A 25988-nucleotide genomic window follows, 5' to 3' on the forward strand; every position below is an offset into this window, starting at 1 on the left:
ATGTAAAATTTTAGCTTTTGAGGAAATGTAAAAATCCCTTTAATGTTAAACTGTCTATCAATTTCTGTTGTCTTTGCTTGTCCAAACGTGTCTCTGCAACGTGTCCCTGTGTCTCTCAAACAGCGGGTGGTGTGGCAGAGCTGGCAGAAAAGTTTCACATCTCCAAGCCTCAATATGGACTGTGCAAATTGGGCAGCGTGGAGACCGGAGGCCCCCGGATCGCTCTGATCAGCTGGGTGAGTGGCAGACGGACTCATGGGGCTTAGTTCATGTAAGCGTTATTAAAGACATACCAACAGGAATGACTGAAACAGCCGCATACTTAGCACATACATATGACGTTAGCTGGCACACACACAGGCACCTACACACTAGCATTCTTTGGCTGCAGCAAAGTCATTTAGCTGTCCCAAGATAATGGGTTTAACATCTTAAGCGGTCACATACTGAAAAGTCTACGTGCTTTTTAATCCGTAAAAAAGTCTGGAAAGAAATCCTAAACCACTTGGCTTATTCACATTGTATGCTCCTGTTGTGACAGTGGCTTATCTGGAATCTGACATGTCTTGAAATGCTGTAAGTTCATTAATCACAGGACAAGCTGAACTTTTAAATATTCAAATACTTATTTGGTCATACTTGATGCTTGTCAGACAGTTGCTGAACCATCACATGCCTCAGATTGTTAGAAAATCAGCAGCCCTAAAAGCAGTCCTGTGTAGGCCTCTTTCATTTCTAATCTTACAGGGATTCAAACAAAGAAATGGGCAGAAATAAACATATTAAAAAGCCACATAAGACTATTTAAAATCAACAAAAACATTTAAAATGTATAATATAAATATAGAAGCAAATAATAGCATAAAAATGCACAAAACTTTGAACATTTCCTGAAATTATTCAAGCAGAGTTGCTCTTCACACCTTTAACAGTGGCTTCCAAACATTTCCAGACCACTCTTTACAGATGAAATTGTTCTAAAGCTCCACCCCTCTCCTAGTACATCAGTATGTAAACATGTATCAATGTCCCTATGAGTACCTATCTCACACAGATGGCATGTAGCAGAAGGAAGAAGTGCACCCTCCTTGTTTCTCACCTTTTTACAGGTGAAATCAGAGACTAAAGATGACTCTTCGTACTTTCTTATTTTTGTATCAGTCGTTGCGATGTTTGATGTAGATCAACTGGCAGCCCTACAAATTCCTGGGAGCCCTTCCTGAAAGCAGTAACAAATGTAATGTTTTAAAATAGAATATTTCAAACTGCAGTGCACTGTGAAAATGGCAACAACTATTAACAACTGACAGCGCAGGGCTGCCGCAGCAAACTTAATATATTTAAAATGAAAGTGTATTCCTGTGTAAAAGTAGATGTAGAAATAAATGTCTACCGATTGAAAAAAGACAAAGTGTTGCAGCAGGAAGCATTAAATGTGAAGTTTTCACTCTAAAAATCAACTTAGAATGCAAGCTGCTACTAAAAACATTACATCTACTGATGTGGGTGTTCACAATAAAAGCACTCAAGAAAAAACAACCACCAACTTTTTTGGCAAAGGATTTCTCTGAAGTGCTACGTTTACCATTAATTTAACTTAGCTTTAGCAGCAACTGACACCAAAGCCCGCTCATTTGAACCATCATGGACTTAAAACACCTTAAAACAGTCGTTTAAGCCGTTGTAATACGAGTCGCTGCAGCTTGTATGAAATCCACAGCCAGGATGACAGAGCACGATCATTTAATGTTGATGTTAAGACAGACATTATACTTAGAGAGGAGAGAACACACCTGTAACCTCATTACTGTGCTTCCCATTAATCACACCAACACAAATAGGTGACGTTAATGTTGTTACCTGACTGCTCTTTAGTATCGGAATGAAGTATGGTGGTGACCAGACTAAGGCTGAGCTGCTGTCTCTCTCATATCTCTGTGCTATGCTAACGACAGCATTACTACTGCTGCTTCAAATTCACTTTGCAACCATTTCAGCTCTAGTTTATGCAATTAAGCTGCTTCATACTGTCCTCTTTCTTCTTGCTAGTATGTTCTTTCCCACTCATTCAATGGCACTGTGAATACATCCAGCTACATGTAGCATTGATAAAAAGGCAAACACTGCCATCATAGCATCAGACTGCTGTAGATATGTTAAAAACATGACACTGCAACATTCTGTGGTATTCGTCTGACATTATATCCTGCAACCCATGTTTGACAGGGAAAAATCTTGTATGATTGGGGACATGTGTGAAAGATGAAGTCTGGAAGATTTTAAATTTTGGTGACATTTTCAGGAGGTCATGTGTGAAAAGTGCTTTAGAAAGCTGAACACATTCACCCACGGTCTGGTCCTTGATAATCCAAGAATAATGATAAAAAAAAATCCCAAAACTGTTGGTCCATACTTAGGCAGTGTCTAAAGTTTGAATTTTGTTCAGAAAAATACATTTTTATTAATACACAGGTATGCTGCACAGGTTTGATTTGCCGTAACATACTTCAGAATTATTTTAGTACATTTGAACTTGTGTCCTTTTAGTGAGGATGTGTTCCAGTGTCCACTCTATGGATACTGTTGCCCTGCCTTTCTTCCTCCTCTTCTTCTGTTTCCTCAGAGGGAGGCATGGCATGAATCTAAGTGTCTGCATCCTGTGTTTGTCCTCAGGTCGGCCAAAACGTGGAGGAATACCGAAAGACAGAGTGTGCCGGCCACATTCCAGCCATCAAAAACTTCTTCAAGGTAAAAGAGTTCAAGATGTGGCATTCCTGTTACATAAGCTGATGTGCACTTCAGCCGCTAGTATGACTGTATTGTTTGGTGTTCCAGCTGTGACCTTTTTGGCTGAGAGGATGGGCACAAGCAGCAGAGTACATAAAAAGCTTGTAAACATACCTGGTTACTATTTGTTTTCCCTGTTATAGAGAAAAAGTAGTGTTTGTTGTGTTGGGCTTTATTCCTGCACTCCAGACTTTGTACTCACAAACTATATTTACACATGCTCGTTTACTTTGTATTGTTTTGAGAGTTTCCTGTCTTCAGTCCACTTCCTGTTCCAATGCAGTGTTGGTATGTCTGCTGTCACAGTGGGGGTAGTTTAGTTTTGGGTTGAAAGCTCTTTTGTTTGTGGTGCAACCTTAAGAAACGTCATTACCTCAAGTGGTGAGAGGAGAGGCAGGAAGCAGAGGGAGCAGAGAACGGAGCAGCTTGTGTGTATTTTTATGATTCAGGCACATGCAGCGTATAAGGAATCTGTCCATCACTATATTATGGTGACATATCGTCTCCATATCTGGCCCTTAAACTGTGTTTATTTAGTGTTTCAGTGTGACAGGGAGAGTTCCAGCTGACCTCTAGGTTTACTAGTTTCCATATAAAGGCATCACCCAGTCCACTGCAGAAGTATCTGAGGAATGTTTGTTGTTGTTTTTGTCTTTTTTTTAAAACAGTGAATGTTGATTCTGGGATTTTATGAGCCACTCTATAGCAGCCCCTTACCCTCTCTGTCTATGTGTGTGTTGACGTGTGTGTATGAACTCTTGGGCCTCTGTGCATTTTCATGTAGGATTTTCAAATTGAAGAAAAAGGATCACATGGTCAGTGTGGCATGGAGTGAAGAAAATCAGATCACCATGGGGTAGTTGTTGGAAAATGGTGGCCTTTAACCTTTCTTATAGATGTGTATAAACATCTAGCTCTGTGTCATAATGTTGAAGTTAACCTGCTGTCATGTCAAGGACTGCTAACAAAACTGTCTGTGAATGTAAACAAACAAGGAACAGGATTTATTTGGGATCAAATTAACACCAACAAATGCTTTTAGCTCAAACTGGCAAACTTAAATAAAAGATTTAAAGTTACATTTCAGTTGCTCAGCATTAAAAGTTTTGATTTATCTCTTTGGAGGTAACCTAAAGTAGTAGATCAAGTGGTAGATCATTTCTTTGTTGTAACAATGCTACTTGGCAATAAATCTCATACCACTGAAAACCCTGTTTATTTTCTTTTTAAATGGTACCACATTTGCAAGGACCCTGCGTTTGTAGGATGAGCAGTAGAGCTGAGTATGTGGGTTGTACCCATAAAAAGTTTGCCAGATTTTCTCTGCCAATGCCAAACAGCTTATCCTGCTGTTCTCAGTGGATTGGAAGATTGAGGTCTGAAGAAACAAGACACGTTTTTTTTAAGTGAGCTAAATGCTGCCCCACACCATCACACTGCCCCCACCAAAAGATGTTACTCTTCTGTAGTTAAGTTAATGTTATTGTTTTATACTGCTGTCCTAAAGGTACAGAAATTTTTTATCTGATCCGACCCACATCCTTCACTGAGTATTCCCTTTTACCCTCAGGAAGAAGATTTTGGTTCCCTCAGACCAGACTGAACTAATACAGACATTCACATGTGCCCATGTCCATTAAATTTCTGAATAACAGGTACAGTAAGATGTGCCGAGGGGTCGTGCATTATGCCAGTATGGCACTATTGCCACTAGGTTTTCATGTACTGTACATGTGGGAAATTGTTAGATGGAATTGCTGCTTTTACAGGATGTAATGTTCTGTGTGTTGTATGAGCTCTATTTATGTATATATTGATTTTGTGCCTGTGGGACAGAGTCCAGGACAAATTTCTCTTCGGAGAAATGAAAGTCTATCATATCCAGTGTCACCTTGGATCATCGTAGCCAAGCATGTGGAGTGGGTTTGCTGAAATACCTGTAGCTAAAGACCGAGATGAGACTGTTATGTCTTCTAAATCAACATTTTTTCACACTTTGCTATGGACACATTATCATCTTTTTACAGTACAGTTCAAACTGATGTTACGTTTGTATCTAAGGAGACAAAAAAATTGACTTTCACTCTTGACGCTGTCTTTTCAGTTAAAACTTATTCATTATAGCGTTGACTACAGTTTAGCCTATAAATAGGAATATACGTAATATACATGTATCTTTTTATTGTAATAATGATTTGGGTTCTAAGTTGTCACTTTGGATCAAGAAATGTTTCATAGCTTTGTTTATTTACTATTTTCTCAGGTCTGATTAAGAAACGGAAGTTATCAACAGATTATTTTGGGATTAAAATTAACACTATTTGGCCTTCTGTTAATAAGCTGCTCAGTGTTACTGATTATTGCAGCAATCTCTACAAATAGAGGCTTGTAATAAGATTAAAAGTATCCTTTTCTTTGTTCAGGTAGTGGTTGTTGTGGGCTGGTTCTTCTTATTGAATAAAGGGTAGAGACAGACTGACTGTAAAAAACATTTAAATTACAGGTAAGCCGATGGTCAGTACTTTTTCTTATCTTTTCTTTCGGTGTTACACTCCCATTATGCAGATCAGGGTTCGTCCAACGTCTCATCTTCTGCCCAGTAATAAATCTCTTCTCTGAATCAGCTGTTAGCTAAACGCCAGCGTTAGATTGATTCGACACAGCACAGATAAACATCTTCTGACAGCGCTTCCTGCCCACATTATCTGCCAATGGCAAGTGTTTTTCAGAATGGCTGATACTGGCCAGTCCTGATGTTAAACTGATACACCTTCATTTGTCACATTTAAATGTTTCCGATCATCAAAAAATTTAATACTAGACAAGGAGTAAATACAAGTTTACAGCTTTCCCACCCTTGTCAGCAACAACTGCAAGCAAGTGTTTATGAAAGCTGGCAGTGAGTCTTTCACATCACTGTGGAGGAATTTTGGCCCGCTCTTCTTTGCAGAATTGTTTTAGTTCAGCCACATTGGAGGGTTTTTGAGCATGACTGGCCTGTTTAACCCTTTAAAGCCTGAATACACAAATTATAGCAAAAAATTTCTCATTTTTTGGAACTGAATTGTTTATTTCACTTTCTACTGAAATCCAAAAACATCCAAATTTCCATAAAATTTAACATTTATATTTTTGTATCTTATTTGATACATTAGGTGTTTTTGGTAACTGATAATCCACTTGAGGGCATTTTTATTTTTTAGTAATTTATTGATCATAATGATTAGATAGAGGTATCAAAAGTATGTATCAAATATGACACAACAGGCTTTAAGGGGTTAAGGTCATGGCACAGCATCTTGATCAGATTTCAGTCTGGACTTTGTCTTGGCCACTCCAAAGCCTCTTTTTTTTTCTTTTTTTAAAAAGCCATTCAGAGGACTTGTTGTTGTGGTTCGGATCATCGTTCTTCTGCACAACTCAAGCATGCTCAAAAACTGATGGCTGAACATTCCCCCTCAGTGGTTGTTTTTTTTTTTTTTTTTTTTTTTGGAAGAGAGAAGAACTCTTCGTTCCATCAATTACAACAAGTTGTCCAGATCCTGGAGCAGCGAAGCAGCCCCAGACCATCACAGTACCACCACCATGATTGACTGTTGGTATGATGTTCTTTATATGAAATGCTATGCTAGTTTTATGCCAGATGTAACAGGCCCCCCAAATGCTCAACTTTCGTCTTGTCACTCTGTTGAATCATGAGCACCGACCTTAACTGAGTCGAGTGAGGTCTATAAATGTTCTTCTGGGTTTTTTTGTGTCCTCCTATGAGTCATCGGTGCACTCTTGGAAGAATTTTGGGAGGCAGGCAACTCCCAGGAAGGTTCACCACTATTACAAGTTTTTTCCATTTGTGGATAATGGCTCTCACTTTGCATCACCAGTGTGCCAAAGTTAGAAATGGCAAAGTAATCCTTTCCAGACCGACAAACATCATTTACTTTGTCTCTCATCTGTTCTTGAATTTCTTTCGATGGTGGCATGATGTGTCTCTTTTTGAGAGCTTTAAGCGTACTTCACTTGTTCACTTGTTGGTGAAATTTAACTCAGCGTTCCAGAAATGTGGTAAATCAGTTTATTCATGATTTACCAAGGGTGGCATTTACTTTTACACATAGAGCCAGATAGATTTGGATGACTTTTTACCTTAACAAATGAAATCATCATTTTTTGTTTATTCATGTTATCTTTGTCAAATATAAAAATGTGTTTGATGATGTGAAATATTTTTTCAGAAAAAATCAGGTAGGGGCATACCTGCTGCACTGTATGCAAACCTAATAAATAAAACAGAAGGCTTGTAATATCCACATTTAGAGATACTTCAGCCTTAAACCATCTAACAGCTACTGAAAACACTGCATGACCTTGAGATGACCAGGAAAACTACTGAGATAACCCTATTTGACTGATGATAACAACATGGGACTCAATTTGCTTGTCTTTTATTCCTGACTTTCATTGCCCCAGTTAGCATTTCCCTTGGCACTTTGTTAGTTTATTTGCCTTTTCTTTTTTTTCTTTACTTTGTCTCTCTGGTCCACTCTGCTGCATGTCCTAGCTGGCAGTGTGGGGGTTTTGTCAAGGCGAGTCTGCAGCGGCAGGGTTGGTCATAGTGTGGCTTTGTGCAATGAACACAGAAGTATGAATAGAGTGCAGATGTTTCCATTGTTCTAAATTTCCACTACAATGATAGCAGGAATAAGTTTCAACATAAGGGCTGAGTGAATGTGTGGCTGCTGCTGTCTGTGCTGTAGATGTTGATTCACTGAATGATGGAGTGGAAAACATAAGAGAGGGATTTTAAAATGTAAACAAATGCATAGGAGAGGCTGAATGTTTTCTATAAATTAAATTATCTTTTATTAATTGAAGTACAACCAAATATGGCAACATCAGAAACTGGCACAAAGTCAAATGTCTTTCAAGGTTTAAAAGTACATTTGAACTGCAACAAAGAACGGGACCTCTATTGTAGAAAATGTTCAGGTAAAGGCACTAAACTCTGAGGTGCTTTACATCATTCAGATCTGTTGCTTTGCCCTGACACACGCTTTAGTTTCACACCATCCATGGTTGCTACTCCTGTCAGGTTTCCACCAAGGAGCTCTGATTACAGCTGAAAATGACTTCACTATGAGGAAGAAAACTTGCCTAAATGTGACAAGAATCTTGTCTTACTCTTCATGAATTAACATGCATCATACATAAAGGGAAATTTACATTCAAGCTGTAATGATTACAGTAAGGCAATGAGCTTATTAATAAAAATCCTCTACATGCACTCAAACATTTAACAATCAGCTCATTCAAACAGCTTCTGTTGCTGACGGTTGTGACAGTTCTAGACGGCAGGTAGGACTGAAGCAGTTTGTGCAGAGTTCAGCTTCAATTTTCAACCTGTCATATCACCCCATACTCTCTGATCTCCCACAGAGATTATATTCTCATATCATTTTTTTATTAACGCTTTAGCACCGCTGGTACTCAGCCAATGTGATTCATACACAGATAAATCTTCATTGTTAATTTAACTCCCATAGTGTTAATGTTAACACTTTCCCTGAATGTACTATGTAATTCTCAGGGGTTCTGAGTTGAATTTACACTTTGGAGTGTTTAAATATTTTAACTCTGTTATTGGGTTAATTGTTAACACTCAAAGTGTTATTTTATTTCACATTAAAGTGTGCTTTTTTCAGAATTATTGTGGGGCTTTTTGACTTTATTTCGATAGGGCAGCTGAAGAGAGACAGGAAATACCAGAGAGAGTGAAGAGATACTGCAATAAACAGCACCAACACCAGGAACTGATCCCATGACCAGTGGACTGGTCTATGGACTCTCCTCCATAAGGGCACCCACTCCACCCACTGAGCCAAACAGGTGGACTAAAGTGTACTTTAACCCTCTGAGGTCTAAGAGTATTTCCTTGATTTTTATATATTTTTTTTAATTCCGCTTTTTTATATCAGAATTTTTGTGGCAGGAGCTTCATGGATTTGGTTTTCATGGCTGAGCAGCTGCATGCAAGCCAGTGTGCCAGTCAGATAGGTGAGTCTGGTTTTGGCGGATACTGGGGCTGTTTTTTAGGGTTTGGGCAAGGTCACTTATATGCAGTGAAGGGCAATCGTAACGCTTCAGCATACCAAGACTTCTTGGACAATGCTATGCTTCCAGCTTAGTGGCAACAGTTTGGGGAAGGCCCTTTTCTATTCAGCATGACTGCACTCCAGTGCACAAAGCAAAGATTATGAAGACATGGTTTGATGGGTTTGTTGTGGAAGAACTTGACTTGCCCGCGCATACAGTATTGCACACATGTACCAATCAGAACAATGCGACTTAATTAAATGAATGTGAAATTCTAATCTGTTGTGCATGACAAACTAATTGCTGAGTTTTAAAGTCTGAGAATTGAATGGGTTAACCTGTAGTAAACCAGGTTTTTGTCAGCTGCTTAGTTTTTCCTGTCCACATGTGTTCAAAGAATCAGCTTTGCAAGTTTTGGCAGCATATCTCTGTTCTAGCTCGGTGATTTTCCCAGTATCCCTGGCAGCCCTGAGGACGGCCCGTCTGGCCTGAGTGCCTGTGTGCAGTTGGCAGTGACAGCCAGAGTGATATGGATTATACACCGTACTGACATGTATTACAGGGCACACTGGATGCTCTGTTCAGTGTCCGTGTCAGTGTTGTCACTCAGATAAAGCTGTGGTTTCCTGTTGGAGGCTGACAGACCTGGCGCTGCATCGACAAGCCTGGACTGACTCTGCTTAGAAATGTATGCTGGGGTCCTGGCCACATACAAAGAGAAATACAAGTCAGATGTATTGGTTTGTCTCATATCTAGAAAAAAAACAGGAGCAGCAGTGGGACAATATTTTTCAGCCTGTGATGATAAATATGATCCATAAAAATATGTTATAAAGCCTTGGAATTATTCCCATGTATTGGGCAACTGCTGCACCATATGTGAGGCTCTCTCCCTTTTTCTATCATTTTTAAAGCCAAATTCCTTCACATCCTCTCTTGCTTCTTTTCCCCATCTCCCCCCCTGTTGTTAATTTTTTCCCCATCTCCCCCTCTTCTGTGCATGACCATCCAAACCAGTGCATTCCTTTCCTCACGCTGAAGCCAGAGAGTGATTTTTGTTCTCTTACATTCAGTATAACTGAAGCAGTTGCACAACATTTTGGCTCAGCGTTTGCATAACTCCAAGTCAGACCAAGAGAAAACCACCACAGGGACTGTGTGTACTTGTGTATGGATTTCTAGGCTTTGTGTGTGGTTGTGTGTGTGGCTACAGTACAGCATGTAATGGTGGATTAAATTCACATCTGTCCCGCTCTTCTTGCCATCTCCTTCTCATTCCCTTCTCCTCCATGTTTCAGGAAGCGCATGCGTTCATCAGAGCAGAGAAGGTGGAGGATGTGACTGAGGGGACGATAAGAGAAGAACTTAACAAGGCCCTGGCACAGACTCCTGCACAGTGGGCGAGGAGGAGCTCTAGGTCTGCAGACAAGGAAGAACTCGTGGTGAGTCTCATCTGCCCACTAGATGGAGACAGAGACTTATAAATAAAATTTAAGGCAGTAACTCAGTTACAGAAGATCAATGAGACTTCTGTGATTTTTGATTTCTTCCAGTATGATTATAGCATCACCTGCTTAAAACATTTGAGTAATATGCAGTTTACATATTTTATTTGTAATGATAAATGACTGTGTAATAAAGTGACACATAAATGTCTTTATTTTACTCTGTGTTAACTATAAACTTTTTTTTTATTTTACTCTGTGTTAACTATAAACTTTTTTTTTGAAGGGTACAAATTACAGAAAAACTAATGCTGCCATGGAGATGAGACGAATAAACAGAGAGTCCTTCTGGGCACGTGCAGAGGTGAGTATCCTCTCTGGATAAATAATTATTCAAATGAATAAACCTGGAGTTAAGAAATGGTTTTCAGTATTACATTAATTTCTCATCATTGTTATCTAATTTTAATTATAATTTTGAATACTTAGTCATTTTGGAATTTTTCAAATCCATCTTTAAAAAAAAGGTATATATTTTTAAATATCTTCTCATTTTAAGATATCTCTTGTGTTTTCTATACAGGCACATCTAAAAAAATGAATATCATAAAAAAAAGGAGTTTTTAAAAATTTGATTCAAGAAGTGAAACTTCCAAATATTCTAGGTTCTTCATTACAAAGTGAAATAATTCAGGACATTTTCTTGTTTTAATGCTGATGATTATTGCTTACAGCTCACAAAAAAAAAAAAAAAAAAAAAAAATCCACTATCTCAAAATGTTAGAATATCTCAAAACATCAGTCCAAAAAAAAAAAAAAAAGGATTTATAATACAGAAATCTTTTCCTTCTGGAAAATTATGCTTCTTTATGCACTCAATAATAGGGTGGAGCTCCTTTTGCACAAATGACTGCATCTATGTGACATGGCATGGTGCTAGTCAGTCCGTGGTACTGCTGGTGTGTTATGAAACCCGAGTTACATTGATAGCAGCCTTCAGCTCGTTTTGTATTGTTGAGTCTGGTGTCTCTCATCTTCCTCTTGACATTTCCCCAGAGATTTTCTGTTGGGTTCAGGTCAGACCAGTTGGCTGGTCAATGAAACACAGTACTACCATGGTCAAAAAAACAGTTTCTGGTAGTTTTGGTTTCACTGTGGGCAGGTGCCAAGTCCTGCTGGAAAAGGAAATCAATATCTACATAAAGCTTCCTAGCGCTCTTTTCAGTGCTCTAAAATTTCGTGGTAGACTGCTGACAGCATTGACTCTGGACTTGATAAAGCACAGTGGATCCTCCACTGACATGGCACCCCAATCCCTCACTGTGACTGTGGACACTGAAAACACAGGACTTCAAGCACCTTGGATTCTGTGCCTCTCCAGTCTTCCACCAGACTCTAGGACCTTGGTTTCCAAAATAAATACAAATTTTACTTTTGTCTAGAAACAGGACTTTGGACCAGTGAGCAATAGTCCAGCTCTTTTTCTCCTGAGTCCAGGTGCGATGCTAATGACGACTGTGGTTCAGGAGTGGCTTGACACGAGGAACATGACACTTGTAGCCCGTTCCCTGGACCTGTCTGCTTGGTGGTTTTTGATCCACTGACTCCAGCCTCAGTCCACTCCTTGCAAAGCTCCCCTAAGTTCTAAAAATCTGCTTTGTTTTACAAACCTCTGAAGGCTGAGCTCATCCCTGCTGCTTATGCACCTTTTCTTACCACACTTTTCTTTTCCAGTCAACTTACTATGGATATGCTTTGATACAGCCTCTGAGAACAGCCTGCCCTTTCAGCAAAGACCTTCTGTGGCTTACCCTCCTTGTGGATGATGTCAATGATTGTCTTTTGGACAGTAGTTTAGCAGTCTTCACCATGATTGTAGTTGTGTGTATTGAATCAGAACGGAAGCTCAGGAAACCTTCACAAATTGGAATTTTCCACAATATTCTAATATTTTGAGATAGTGGATCTTTGATTTTAATGAACTGTAAGCCGTAATCATCAAAATTTCAACAAAAAAAGTCTCGAAATATTTTAATTTTTACGAGATCAATCTAGACTATAATGAAATTTAACTTTCTGAAGTAAATCCTGGGAAAAAGGAACTTTGACATGACATTCTATTTTTTTCATATTGTGTAGTTATTTTATTGGATTCATATTGGTTTACATTCAGCTCTGGATCCTTTGTCACATTGTTCTTCTTTCACTCTATTTTAAAGCACTTTTAACTGCATTTGTCTGATAGGTGCTGCAGTGCTGTGCAGATTTTTTAGGCATGTTAGGACCAAAAAGTGAGGCTGAAGCAAGGTACAGATGTGCCAAGTTTGCCCGTCTAAGGGCACCATTTGGTGCCAAGGAGAATTGACACACCTGTTGTGCTCTGAATGTCCTTGCATATTACCAGGGGCATGGGAAAATAATATGTTGAAAAAAATAACAAAGTCAACACCTTTAGGGTACTGTCCAGGTAGGAAGTAGGGTTGCCACGAGCCCCTAGTCATGCTGTGGATGTCCCAAAAAGAAATCTAGGCAGTCTTCAGGCGTACCAGGGATGAATAGGCCCAGACAAAACAGATGCCATCAAGCTTGACAGCATGTATCAAGTTTGACCATGGCTGCCCCCACCCCTCCTCCAGCCCTGGGATGTGCCACATCGGGCCCAATGAAGAATCCTTATCCTCACACAAGCCTAAAACTTATGCACATGACTGTATATACATACATTTTGATTAATTTGTTGAATCAAGTTGTAGAGCCAATGAAGAAAATGATTTGTTACTGAAAGGTGAATAAAACTAATCATTAATTTCCCATTGTTTCCTACTGTGTGTATCAGCGTGAAGAGGAGGAGAGGAAAGAAGAGGAGAGGAGACGAGCTACAGAGGAGAGACGTCGATTGGAGAGAGAAAGAGTCTTAAAGGAAAGGAGGGAATCAGAAGAAAGAGACAGAAAGATGAACGAGAAGCTACAGTTGATTGAGGAGCAGAGGTTGGTGCAATGGTGCCCTCTAGTGGTTGTATTTTGTAAAGATGGCAGAGCACTGCACTCATGTATAATAAATGTACTCCATGTTGAATAAAGAATTCTGTTTTATTTGTTTTTCTGTGTGGCAGAAGAAAACAGGCAGAGCAAGAGGAGGAGCTGCGCAGGAAAGAAAAGTCAAGATGGGTGAGTAAGAAGATGTGTCTCTGTGGAGTTTTAGTTTTTGTTGAAATGGAACTGTTGTGGCATATGTGGTCAGGTGGTGATTTTGTGGCCTCAGCCAAGTGGTAGAATGACCAACTTTTCTGCTGGCTTTGAGGGTTGCTCGGACAAGCATGAACTCAAACTCAGCTGTTTCTTTGATGCATGTGAGGGCTAAAATTCACTAATAAACACTGATTTTTGAATAAAGTACGACTACAGGCCCACTGCTGCTCATTCAGTCTTTAATGTGACAATTTTTTTATTGATAATCTTTATCAATTTCAGCCTAAGGCCAAACACATTAACCTATAGATGAAACCTTGTCTCATACTGTAAATGTTTACTGTTCATGTTAAGCAGAGGTGTCCAAACTTTTTCTTTGAGGGCTACAAACAAAAATATTAATATGATTGGGCCACTTTGGTCTGCCGTACCTTTAGATTAGAAATTGAATATTCTTAAGTTAAGATAGCCTACAACACAGCTTTCCATTAATGGCTGACGAGACAAAAAAAAAAAAAAACTGGTGTATTTGTTTGATGTTTTGTGATGAGTGCATGTCTGATTTTAAAGCAGCACTGCTTTCAGACATGGCACAATTTAGTTGTCACTGAAATTTTTTCAAAGTTGTACCATAACTGAAAATCTGCTCTGGTATTGATATTGGGGGTTATATAAATGTACCTTTTAAGCCCTGAAAGTCAATTTGAGGTCCAATAATAAACTCTAGGGCAATGATTATCAACTGGCAGCCCGGGGGCCACAGCAGGCCCCCCACATGCTCCCATCTGGCCCCCAGAGCATCACCAAATTCAGAACATGTGCAGAGGAAAAGATATGTTGTGTGTGTGTGTTTATTTTAAATTAGCTCCCAACAGCTATTCAGCCAACTCAAAAAACAACTGAGATTGAGACAGTTTCAGAAAACCCTGTGTCAGCCATTACTAGCAAATATGATGCATGTCAAAGACAAATTTATCAGTCCATTCTTGATAAAACTGCCATTTATTATGTCAACTTTTGGCTTCAGAAATATTTAGCTAAAATATCTCAATCGCCCCCATGATTAATAGTACTGATTTCACTGTTAGAGCATAACAGTTTCATAAATTTGGAAGAAAATGAAATCTTAAAAAAAAAATATATATATATATGTATATTTATATATATATGTGTGTGTGTGTGAGTGTTAATGAGACCATTTTTGAAATTTCTTTTGTTTTTTAAGATTGGAACCCAAAGTGCATGTATAGAAGAAGCTGGCCCTTTTCCAAATGTAGCTGATGACCTCCGCTCTAGGGCATACTTTTGATAGAATTGTACCTGGCTGAGTGGAAATGAACCCCTGACAGTGTGCAGTAATAATGCTTTATTCCAGTTACAAGATGTCACTTAATTGTCATATTGATTTAACCTGAAGAAATAAAATGCATCAGAATGTGTATTTTAAAATGTCTTAATAAAATTTCTGCTGTGTTTCTGTGCTGACAACAGGAGCAGCAGCAAAGGGAGCATGAGGAGTTTATGAGAGCTCGTCTGAAGAGGAGTGAGTCCATAGAGAAAGCAGCTGTAAGTATGATTCTGCTATGAACATATAAAACTAACATGGGGTCATATTGCTTTGAATAAGCACTCAAAAGTTAAAGCATGCTTATTGTTTTAACTCCTAATACCTTTCCTGATCTGGCCTGTAGGAGGCAGCAGCATTAGTGTCCCAACGCACCATGAACCCTAGAGAGTTCTTCAGGCAGCTCTCATCATCTTCATCCCAAAGTCCCACCAGCCCTGGATCCTCCCGCTCAGGTATGTGCTCTCATGCAGAAATCACAAGGACCAGGATCAACCTTATCACAATGTTTTGGTGTACTTCAATACTGACTTTCTAAACAACATAATACGTTCTTTCCAGGCAAACCACTCAGACGATACCAGCGCAGCCTGACAGACACAGCCTTCATCTTCTCCAAAGCTGAAGAGCGCGAGATAACATCCCCTCACAATTCTCCCCTGGTCTCCCCCTTTTCACGGGGTTCTCCCTCTCCTTTCTTCCGTACCACGTCTCCACCCACAACTCCAGATTTCCGCCCCGTTACCTCTCCGCAAAGGCCCAGAGCCCCCCTGTCACCGCCCACCTCACCTTCACGCCCTGCCCCTCCTGTTTCAGCTCTGCCCAGTGTCCCACAGACTATAAATCAAGTTCAGTCTGTTGTTGAGAACAAACCCAAATCACCTACACAACCCTCTGCACCTCCAGCCTCTCCAACTCTCTTTGCTTCCTTAAACAACCCCGCTCAACCACATGCAGAGGCCCTGTCTGCTTCACTTAATAATACCCAAACACAGTCGGAGATCTCGGCGTTCTGCTTCGAGGCTCCACAGGCTCCAACATCTCCCCTACCAGAGAGACCGCAGACAAACACAGGTAGGTGTGAACAGAATAGGAAGAATTATGCTGCTCTCTCATTGTTGTGTTATAATACTTTGCAAAAATGTGCTGCATAGAAATGCAGTGTTAAGTGAAACTTATTCTACTTACTTTTTGCAAATACAAGCATTCTGTGACAGTAAATATTGGTGCCTAAATATATTAAAGTGACAAAGAAGCTTCTGCCAAAACCTATTCCACATAAACTTGGCTGTGTATGCAGGCCAAAGACTATGAATAAGGGGACTGTTGTACAGCAATGACAGTCAGGTCCCAATTAAATATTCCTAAAGTAGCCACATTCATTCAGTCATGCCAAGCTCAGCTGTAATGTGCAGAACTTAATCTTTATAGTTCATTTTTTTCTACCACTACTTTACATTACAAAGTTCTCACTGGCATTTTAACAAGGCATAGTATTGGCAAACTTGAGTTTAAATGACATTACAATAATTATACTTTTACAATCAACAGACCTCAACACAGCCACCCACAAGCACACTGAGCTGGTCTCAGACTTTAGCTACAAAGTTCAGGCTGTACTCGTTGAGGAGGATGAAGAGGAAGAGGATGAGGAGGCACAAGAGGAAGAAAAGTCTGAAACACAACCACAGCCGTGTGCTGTGACAACAGAGCTGGTCAAAGCTGAACCAGAAGATCAGGAGCAAGAGGAGGAGGAGACGAAAGAAGAGCTGGAGGATGAGGAAGGGGGGTTAAAAGTAGATGCTCAGCCTGCCTCAGAGGAGGTGGAGGAGGTATCAGTGGAAGTGGTGCAAGAGGAAGTGGAGGCAAAGGAAGATGGAGGAGATAATGACCAGTCAGAAGATGATAAGGCTGCTCCTGAGTCTGATGAGCTTCTGGAGAAAGAGGAAGAGTCTACAGTCATAGGTAACCCTCCTTTTGTTATTTGCATGGGGCTCAATTTTGATGAGTTATTTTAACTTTCACAAGCAATGTCTGTTCAAATCAGAATCAGCTTTATTGCAGAGTATGCTTAGGAAACAAGGTCTTTGACTTTGGTTAGCTTTGTACAGGGATTAAAAATTAAATATAAAAAATAAATAAATAAATAAAACTGAAAAAGTATCAAAAATACATTCAAATATGCACAAGCTCTTGCTAGTTTTTTTTCTAGTATATACAAGTCTGTGCATTGATGCAATGGTTGCAAAAGATGCAAAAACGCTGACAAGATATGATCAGAAGCATAAAATATGCAAAGATGTGGGCAGATTTATATGACTAAATTTCAGATAATGGTCATCAGAGTTACTCTGTGAGTGTTGAGTAGTTATAAGAGTAACAGTGACTGCTGAGCAGTTATAAGAGTAACTCTGTGACTGCTGAGTGGTCATCAGAGTAACTGGTTGTTAAAGCATTCATCAGTGATGATTAACACGCTATAACTTTTGAAGTTTGAATACCATATGATTATACGTTACACTATTACAAACAATAACAATAATCTGTGTTTCAGATGCAGAAACAATTTGTCAAGAACTCAAACAGGAGACTGTCATCCTGTCTACCAATGGGATCACTAATGGAGATGCAAAGCAACAGAATGGCATAGGTTTGGCAGTTTATCACTTTACAGGATGTTGTTTAGTGCACGATAGGAATAAGGAATGCATTTACTCATTGTGCTTTCTGGTCTTTCTCAGAGCGATCTTTGAGTCCATCTGACACAGAGCTCAGCTCCCCTGAGTTGGCTGTGTGTTTTGACGTGCAGGACATGACAGAGGAGAATGACATCATTGAGGACAAGGGACATGAGATCTCAGAAAATGGACAAGAGGTACATCTACCATGATTTATTTTGCTTTTATGATACTTTGCATATTCAGGTTGATCCAATAATATGCTTTTAAAAATCAAAAATGTGTTGTTGACCGTTTGAAGTCTCATCATGAGGTTCTCATTTAAAAAGTAATAGCGAAATGAAACTAGTCCTTACCCACTTTTCAGTCTCGTAGCTTACTTAGCCAAAGTGCTCTCAATTCGATTTTAATGTGATGTTTGCTTTTTAACTATCATGAAAAAAAAGATCAGATCTGAGTTGGCAGGGGTTAGCTCTGCTGCCTCACAGCAAAGTTTCCTTAATCATGCTAGTTAGGGGAATTGGTGATGTAGATGTTCATACAGTGTATTCAGAAAGTATTTAGACCCCCTTCAGTTTTTCAATTTTGTTGTTGCTATAATAATAATTTACACTTAACACCCCCCCCCCCCCCCCCCGAGGCCCGGCTCACACTTTGAAAACTACTGCGCTGAAACTCAGCCAGCGTGACCATCAGGTTCTCTTTATGTCCTCTCTAACTAAGGCCCTTCTCTGCCTATTACTCAGTTTGGCTGGACGACAAGCTCATAGATGACTCCTGGTTGTGCCAAACTTTTTCCAAATCATGTCCAATCAGTTTAATTTACCACAAGTGGACTCCAATCAAGGTTTAGAAAAATCTTGGCACAGATTGAAAGAAATGGGGGGAACCTGAGCTAAATTTCAAGTATTTTTGCAAAGGGCCTGAATACTAATGTCAATGTGATATTTCAATTTTTTGTTTTCAATAAATTCGCAAACATTTCTTAAATTCTGTTTTTACTTTGTCATGATAGGTTATTGGGTTTAGATTAATGAGAATGAAATGAAACTGTAGCATCAGACTGCAACATATGAAAACAGAAAAAGTGAAGTGGGTTTGAGTACTTTCTGGATGCAATGTATAAATATATGTATATAACCAGGATGAGGCATCTAGTGTGGATCTAGCCAAAGCCTTTTTACAAACAGGTTCTCTAGAAATACCTCTAGTCATAGAGTGAGGAAAGATTGTACCACGATTTATCTCCAAAGATGTAGTGGCCTAACCTTGCAAAACTGATGGATTGGCAAGATTCCAAGTCTGTCATCAGGTGGATCCATCTTGTAAAGCTACAATGTGACATTTTTGCTTCCAATTAGAAAATAAAGGGGCCCTTTGAGGACAAAAAGCAGTCAGGGTTTAGTTTTAGGTGAAGAGATCAGCAAAAACGCCACTGCAGCGGTAGTATTATCATAAATGGACAACATTTCTTTATTAAAAGAAGAGTAAAGAACATCACTGGTGGAATTTTTCCCAGAAGGATGTGAAATACGCTGAAAGGATTAGAAAATAACAAACAAAAACAGGTGTTAGCAAACCTTCCCAAACAGGATTATTTGTTGAGGACAGTGGATTAATACACAATAATTAATTAACAAGTATTCACAAGCTGCAGGACAGGATGTGGGGCTTAAATTAAACTAAGCACAGACATTTTTTTCTTTCTCAGAGACATTTCTTTTTTTCTATTTTGTGTTTCATGATTATAACCTTCTTATTCATCCATTTTCCTCTCTGATTCAGGTTTCAGCCGAGCACCAAATGTGTGTCCGAGCTCTATATGACTACCAAGCAGGTAAGCTTCCATTTACAGGATAATCACCACACGTGTGCACATAAAGTGCCTCCACTTACTGTAATTACTCTGTCATTAGTGGGTTGTCACCATGTTATCTTGTGTTTTTTTTTTCACAGAGGACGAATCCGAGATCTCCTTTGAACCTGGTGACATCATCAGGGATGTGGAAACGGTGGACAAAGCCTGGTGGAGGGGGTGGAGCAAAGATGGCCGTCAAGGCTTGTTCCCTGCCAATTATGTGGAGACCATATAGGCAGGCAGAGAAACACTACCACTCAGACTCACATACATATACACACAGACGCTCAGGGACACCGTCTCCCCTCACGTTTATTCATGTTTTTACCTTCATCCTCCCACTTCAGCTTTGTACCCTCTTGTCTGTAGGAAGGATGAAGAAAAATGTGATCCTCTGTTTTTGTAGAAAGCATAAAGAACAAGTGTGACTCTGTATTTTGATGTTTTTTTGTCTGGAAAAACTAAATATTCTCACAAGTGTGTAGAAATTACCCAGCCTCATTTTCTTGGATAAGATAGCAGAGAGCTTCTTTTTCTTGGACCAAAATAACTTATTACCTTTTGAGACAGAGCAGCGGTGTTGGTGGGAGGGATCACATCACTGTGACAAATGATCACAAACTTGCTTCAGTTGTAAGAACCACAAACAGATTTTTATAGTGTATCTTCTTACTTTTGATCCACACATATAACAGCCATTCCAGTCTGCTCACCTTTTGCTTTGTGAGCGTTACGTTATTCAAAAAATAATTTACTGATCTTGACTGGTATATATAATCAAGAAACATGTATGAGACATCATCTTATAATCATCTTCCAGTGTTTTCTGAGTTTATTTTGTAGCTCTCTTTCTTACTGACAGCACATTGTAATTATCTAAACCACAAAAACAGCATAAGGATAAACAAGCAGAGGTAAAAAAGGCACTGTATTGACACCTGTATGTCTCTGTCACTCTCAGAGATGGATGTATTTTGTTCTTATTGTTGTGTTTTCATACCTTTTTTGTCTCATTGTCTCTACTTAATTTTCTTAGTTTTTAAGAAAAGCAAACTATTTCCACACAAAGATGATATAAATGAACCTCCCAGTTTTAATCTTCTGTAATATCTGTATGTATGTATAAAACATATCAAAGATCTTCTCTTTTCTATTCTTGGCTTGTATGTTTGTATGATGTATGTTCTTTGTATTTACTCCAAACTTACAAAATATATATCACCTACAAACCCAAAGTCTTCATCAGTTGTTCTGTTTCACTAATTATCAGTTTTCACCACCAAAAGCACATTAATTTACATACTTTTATGAAGTCAGAGATCAAACTCCTTTGAAACAGTAATGGCTAGTATTTCACTAACAGAGAAGTCTTTAGTCTGTTTAAAATCTCAAAAGAAAAATGACTGTTTTTCCCTTTTGAATGCACAGCATGGAATTACATGACCAGTGGGATCTCAAGAGAAATAACAAAAGATGACAAGTAGACCCACACTGCAGCTCCAGCCACCTCTGTGGCTTAACTATTACCTACCTATTAATTAAGGCAAGGAAAGTTTATTTGTATTTAAGCAACAGCACAGTCAAAGTGCTTCACACAGTACATTAAAAGACAATAGCAAAGGGAAAAAGAAACACAATAGAAACGTAAAAAAAAAAAAAAAAAAATCAAAAATTGATCAAAACAGCAAATAAAACCCACAAAAGATGTCAAAGACATTAGCTGTGTTCGTGTTTCTATGTCATGAAAAATGTCACTCAATGAGGAAGAAAAGCTGGTAAAAATGCCCTTGCTGGTTTGCGTTTAGTGATCCCAGAGTGCTTTGTGGGCAGTTTGCAGTGTAAGGCCACTTTTAACAGCTTTTCTCTCTCATGATGTGAAAATTATCTATCAAACAAAAACTGTAGTTCACTGTTTTGTAAATAGGCCTAATGGAGTGCAGAGTTTTTTAACAGAGTATTTGAGAAGTAAGCAGTGGAGCTGCCCTAACTTGGAAATGTCTAGTGGGGCCACGCTGTTATGGGAGTCAGAGATGGAGTTGGCCTTATGGCAGGGCTTGGCCAACAGAACGCGCAGCTGACGGCCGAGAGGTCAGTGTTGGGTAGGGTACTTTTGAGACTAACCCATTTCTGCATTACATACTGAGAAAAGTAGTTTGTTGGCTTACTGCATTACCTGCTGATAAAACACATCAGCACTTCATTACCAAATCAAAACCCTCTCACCACTCGTTCCACTTGTCGGTCATAAAACAAAATACAGTGATAGCGCATCTACCATTGAATGCTTCGACTTGCACAGCCTTTTTTACCTCCTCTGTAGGAAGGATCCTGCTGAGTTGGGTCCTGTGGAGGTGAGGCAGGAATCTTCCCTGGCAACTGTTAAACACACATTTAAAACAGGCTATAAAACAACTGTAATGATCGTGCCCATATACCCGACAGCTACAGAAGTCAAAATGGAGACGGCACTGACAACCAGTGATGGGCAAGTTAATGCAAAATAGTAACTAGTAAGTTACTGGTTACTACTCTCAAAAAGTAACTGAGTTAGTAACTAAGTTACTACAATGTAAAAGTAACTAGGTACTTTTGAAAAGTATCTCAGGCGTTACATTTTTTAGCTTCAACCCACACCAGTGTACCCGTCACACATTAGAAAGTGTTATGGCAGTGTGAGAGAATATATCTATCAAATGTTATATAACATTATAGCCATTATCATCATGGTGGAAAGTGTAGGTGTTAAAACGTTTATTTCAAGTCAAGCATTTGTACACTGTTTAAGAAGTATAAAATAGCTGTACTGCATTGAGAGTGTACAAATGAAATCCCAGTTGCTTGCTCAATGTGTTTCTGCATGACAGTCCTGTCTCTTCTTATCCGTGTTTTTCTCATTATTTATTGAAGGCAGTGGACTCTATAGTTGATATTAGAAGCAGGTCTTCAACAACATAACTTACCATCAGTCTGTTTAGTGCTTCCTTGGTGACACACTCTGCAGCTGGTGGTGATTTAAAATCAAGCCTTGGTTGTTTGGATGGATTGTCTCCTCTTTGGTCTTCCCAGCTAACGTGAGCTGCGCCTGTGTTACTGGTGTTTGTAGCACTGGACTCTTTGGTAACTAAATTAGCCAAAGCATGCATACGTTTCTGTGCCTTTGTCCGTTTGTCTGTCTTTGCAGCAGATGCACTCTATCTTCCAGAATGCCGCTGTGCTTATGTTGGGGTTACATCATTCACCCATCCAAATGTTTACTACCTTTATCACTGTCAGCTGTAAAATTAACAAGTATGAGTGCTTTAAATTCTCAGTAATTGTAATGGTATTAAAGATTAAAAAAGAAACGCATTACACTACTAGTTACCATGAAAGTAACAGAGTTACTGTAAAGTGTTACTTAGCAACATATTATTCCCAACACTGCTGGCAACAGCATTGTACAACTTTTAGTCAGCCCTGTTTATATGCTATCAAATCATCATATTATATGATATGATCAGATTCTATGGCACTGCTTTTACCCGTCCAGCTTTACTTTGATGCCTTAAAATTATGATGACAACATATTTCTGGTGGAAACGGTACAATACTTACATTTAAAAATGTGTTAAAGTTCCAGCTTTCTCCTAATATTGCATTATTTCTTTATTTCTTTTGAAGAGAAGGAAAATGGTGCACACTGGATTGTGGGTAATTCCTGCGAGCTGAGGATACACATTATGTGCATCCTTGAAAATTATCTGTTCTGAAAGGATTCAGTCCTTGGAATAATTTTGAGGACTTTCAACATTGGAACAGTCGATGAGGTAGTATCCTTCAAAAACGTCCGTTTCAGGATCCGTCTTTTGCGTTGAGAAACAAATTATTTATCATGGTGGCTCTATTATTACGGCTACTGTGACGAAATACATTCTCTCACAAGAATAAAATTACAAATGTCTCAGGCTTGGAAAATATTTAGAAATAGCTGAGGCAATGTAAGTTCTCAACTTAAGATATTAGTTATATTTTGCAATTAATGCAGATATTGATGTATAAAATTTTGCATATTGTACCTTTAAGGAAACCTGGTGACAACTTAAGTCTACAAATTCATATTCTGTAAAAAAAAATATGCACAATAAAGTTGATGTCTTCTTAAAAATGAGTTTAAATCATTAAACAAAAAAAAAAAAAATGCAATATGATTATCCACCCAAGTATGAGCTATTATTGTTGCAGACACTAAAGCTGACTTATAAACATACTGTTAAGTGAGTGAGGTTATACCCAAATATTTCTTTGTGTTTTAAAGGGATGCTGACTTCGTGAAATTCACACATTAGACAACTTGACCTCTAAAAACTTGTATTCTTTGTTTTAATTAGAAAACAGTTATTTTCCTCTACTAAATGCTATAACAACAATGTTTTTCCAACTTTTTACTCACTATACTTGATGTCAATAGCATCTTTTTCACACTTTAAATGACCTTCCTTTTAACTTCACTGAGCTAAAGGAACTTGTGAGTTGTAATTATTGTCTCCACCAATAGGGGGAGACATTGCCTTTCCCTGCGTGTCACTGACAGCATAACTGTGGGAGCTCTTCACTGAAATGAACAGATTCCTCAGGACAAAAGACAAAATATTTTGACAAGCAGAGAGGAGGCTTATTGTTAAACACATTTTAGAAGTGGGCTATCCAGACATTTCCAAATGCTAAAAATTGCTAATGCTGCTACACCTTAAACAGGATTTCCCCCCTGGGGTAATAATGATTGATTGCATTTGACATTAATATTCCTTAACCATACACCTTTAATATTTATGTCAGGGGGGGCTAGGTTACGCTCTGGTGGTGCCAGTTCAATAACAGTGTTTGGCAGATGTGTCTCTGTTCTGAAATAGAGAGGTAATGTCTGACATGGGTCTCATCCTGCCTGAACTGATGCCTGTTGACAGAGCGACTAAATCCATCCTGCAGACTATTCTGCAGAGGTTATCCCAGAAGGCTAATCAGCAGTGATATGTGTGAAAAGGTGATGAGCCTCTTATGAAATACTAATTGGGGTGCATGGAGAAGACCTTGGAAAGCTTATGTGAGCAAGATTGAGAAAAAAACACTTAAAGTTTGAAAATGAAACTTAGCATTAATCTTTAAACACTGGTGCTCATATTTTTACACTGGTAAGAAGCCAAAGAGTGATTGATAAATTCACAGAGAGAGGACATCTGTGCTCAGAGGATTTGAAGGCGGATTGATGTTGACATTTGTGTCCCTCTTCAGCCAAATCCTGTTCCCATGGTCATCCCTGTAACTCAAATCATCCCTTGTCTCTTTAGATTAAACAGAGTGATAGAGAGACGCCAGATCATGCACCAGTAAACTTTTCCCCTTTTCTCCCCAGGCTCTTCCTCTCTTCTTCAACCCTCATCAGTTACAAAAAAACCCTTAACTAGGGTGCTAAACTAACACAGAAAATCCGCCTCCACTCCTCCTGGTTCCCCCTTTATCTCTTATTTAACTGACAGACTCTATCCGAGCGGCCGAGGACTGACGAGTGTGGGACAGGCCGGGGTGAAGTGGCGTTAGGGAAGTGCCACTCACAGCAGTGTTATCAGCACAAAGGCCGCCATACGACAGGCACCTAATCTGACCTGGCTGCAGATGCCTTGTAGCTTATTGGCTGGGTTTCTGCTCAGAAAAACCGTGAGATAAGTACGGACGATGTATGCAACACAAACACAGGCGTCCATATATGGGAAGCAACCTCCTTCTCCTTGTCACTCCGCAACCCCGGCCTGTCATTGTCTAACTAATAGTTTGCTGCAACTTTCTGTGATTAATTACATGTTTGGAGGAAGTGTCAGTTTTCAGGAGACAAAAATGTTACCACAGCAGTCTTCTAACTCTGCTCAGCCTTCTTTCTTCACTGCAGCTGCAAGTGTGAGCCAAAGGGACGTGCTTTTGGCTCATCCTTTCTGCACAATGAAGGCTCCTATCACCCTGTTTTATGCTAAAGGGCTAATATTTATGCAATTTTTTGCTAACGGGCTACCTGGTTAGATCTTCCTCTCGAGTCCCACAATGCTCCGCTTTGTGAAGGTTCTGCAGTCATGCCGCGTTATTCTTAAAATACTTAAGATGCTCCTGTTTTCCCCTTTCCCCCACTGAAATACGCGTCTGTGTTTGTAAGCACCTGAATGTAAGAGCACTGACTGAGAAAATGGATCTCATTTTCTCTTTCAGCTCTTTGTTCTGCAGGGGCAACGGTTACCACAGGCAACATTTCATCTGTTGGATCAAACATTACCCTGCCGGCGATAGAGACTCCATTGCAACCCTTGGTGGTGCATCAAAATGTGAATCCGGCGCTGATGCTGCTGTTTGCTCGCAAGATGATCTCAACTGGAAGAATTTCTCCCAACTATTATGCCTCCTCAACATAAATCAGCTTTAGCCTGCTGATAATTCCATCTCCTATAAGTCTTGATTAAACCTTTGCTGTTAGACATCTCTCTTGTTCTTGACACTGTCATTTTCTGTTTCTCCTTTTAAGATAATCTTCAAAACGGCTGAAGAAGATAACGCCGCGCAAGCTTCTGATGGCTGCA

The 25988-nt window shown here is 39.3% G+C and overlaps 1 protein-coding gene across 1 annotated transcript in view; it reads left to right on the plus strand.

Annotated features, from left to right (window-relative positions):
* The window catches only part of si:dkey-40c11.2 (drebrin), a 50882-nt gene extending 30262 nt beyond the window's left edge, over nt 1-20620 (plus strand). The window contains exons 3-16 of the mRNA XM_041788459.1: nt 124-236; nt 2674-2748; nt 10176-10319; nt 10609-10686; nt 13159-13310; nt 13436-13490; nt 15003-15077; nt 15203-15311; nt 15418-15930; nt 16408-16821; nt 17411-17506; nt 17598-17731; nt 19320-19371; nt 19491-20620. Coding sequence (XP_041644393.1) covers nt 124-236; nt 2674-2748; nt 10176-10319; nt 10609-10686; nt 13159-13310; nt 13436-13490; nt 15003-15077; nt 15203-15311; nt 15418-15930; nt 16408-16821; nt 17411-17506; nt 17598-17731; nt 19320-19371; nt 19491-19627 — 2147 coding nt within the window. The 3' untranslated portion in view covers nt 19628-20620. The remainder of the gene's footprint in view (nt 1-123; nt 237-2673; nt 2749-10175; nt 10320-10608; nt 10687-13158; nt 13311-13435; nt 13491-15002; nt 15078-15202; nt 15312-15417; nt 15931-16407; nt 16822-17410; nt 17507-17597; nt 17732-19319; nt 19372-19490) is intronic.
* The last annotated feature ends 5368 nt before the right edge of the window (nt 20621-25988 follow it).

This window comes from Cheilinus undulatus, linkage group 5 (assembly GCF_018320785.1).
Source record: "Cheilinus undulatus linkage group 5, ASM1832078v1, whole genome shotgun sequence".
Taxonomy (NCBI): Eukaryota; Metazoa; Chordata; class Actinopteri; order Labriformes; family Labridae; genus Cheilinus; species Cheilinus undulatus.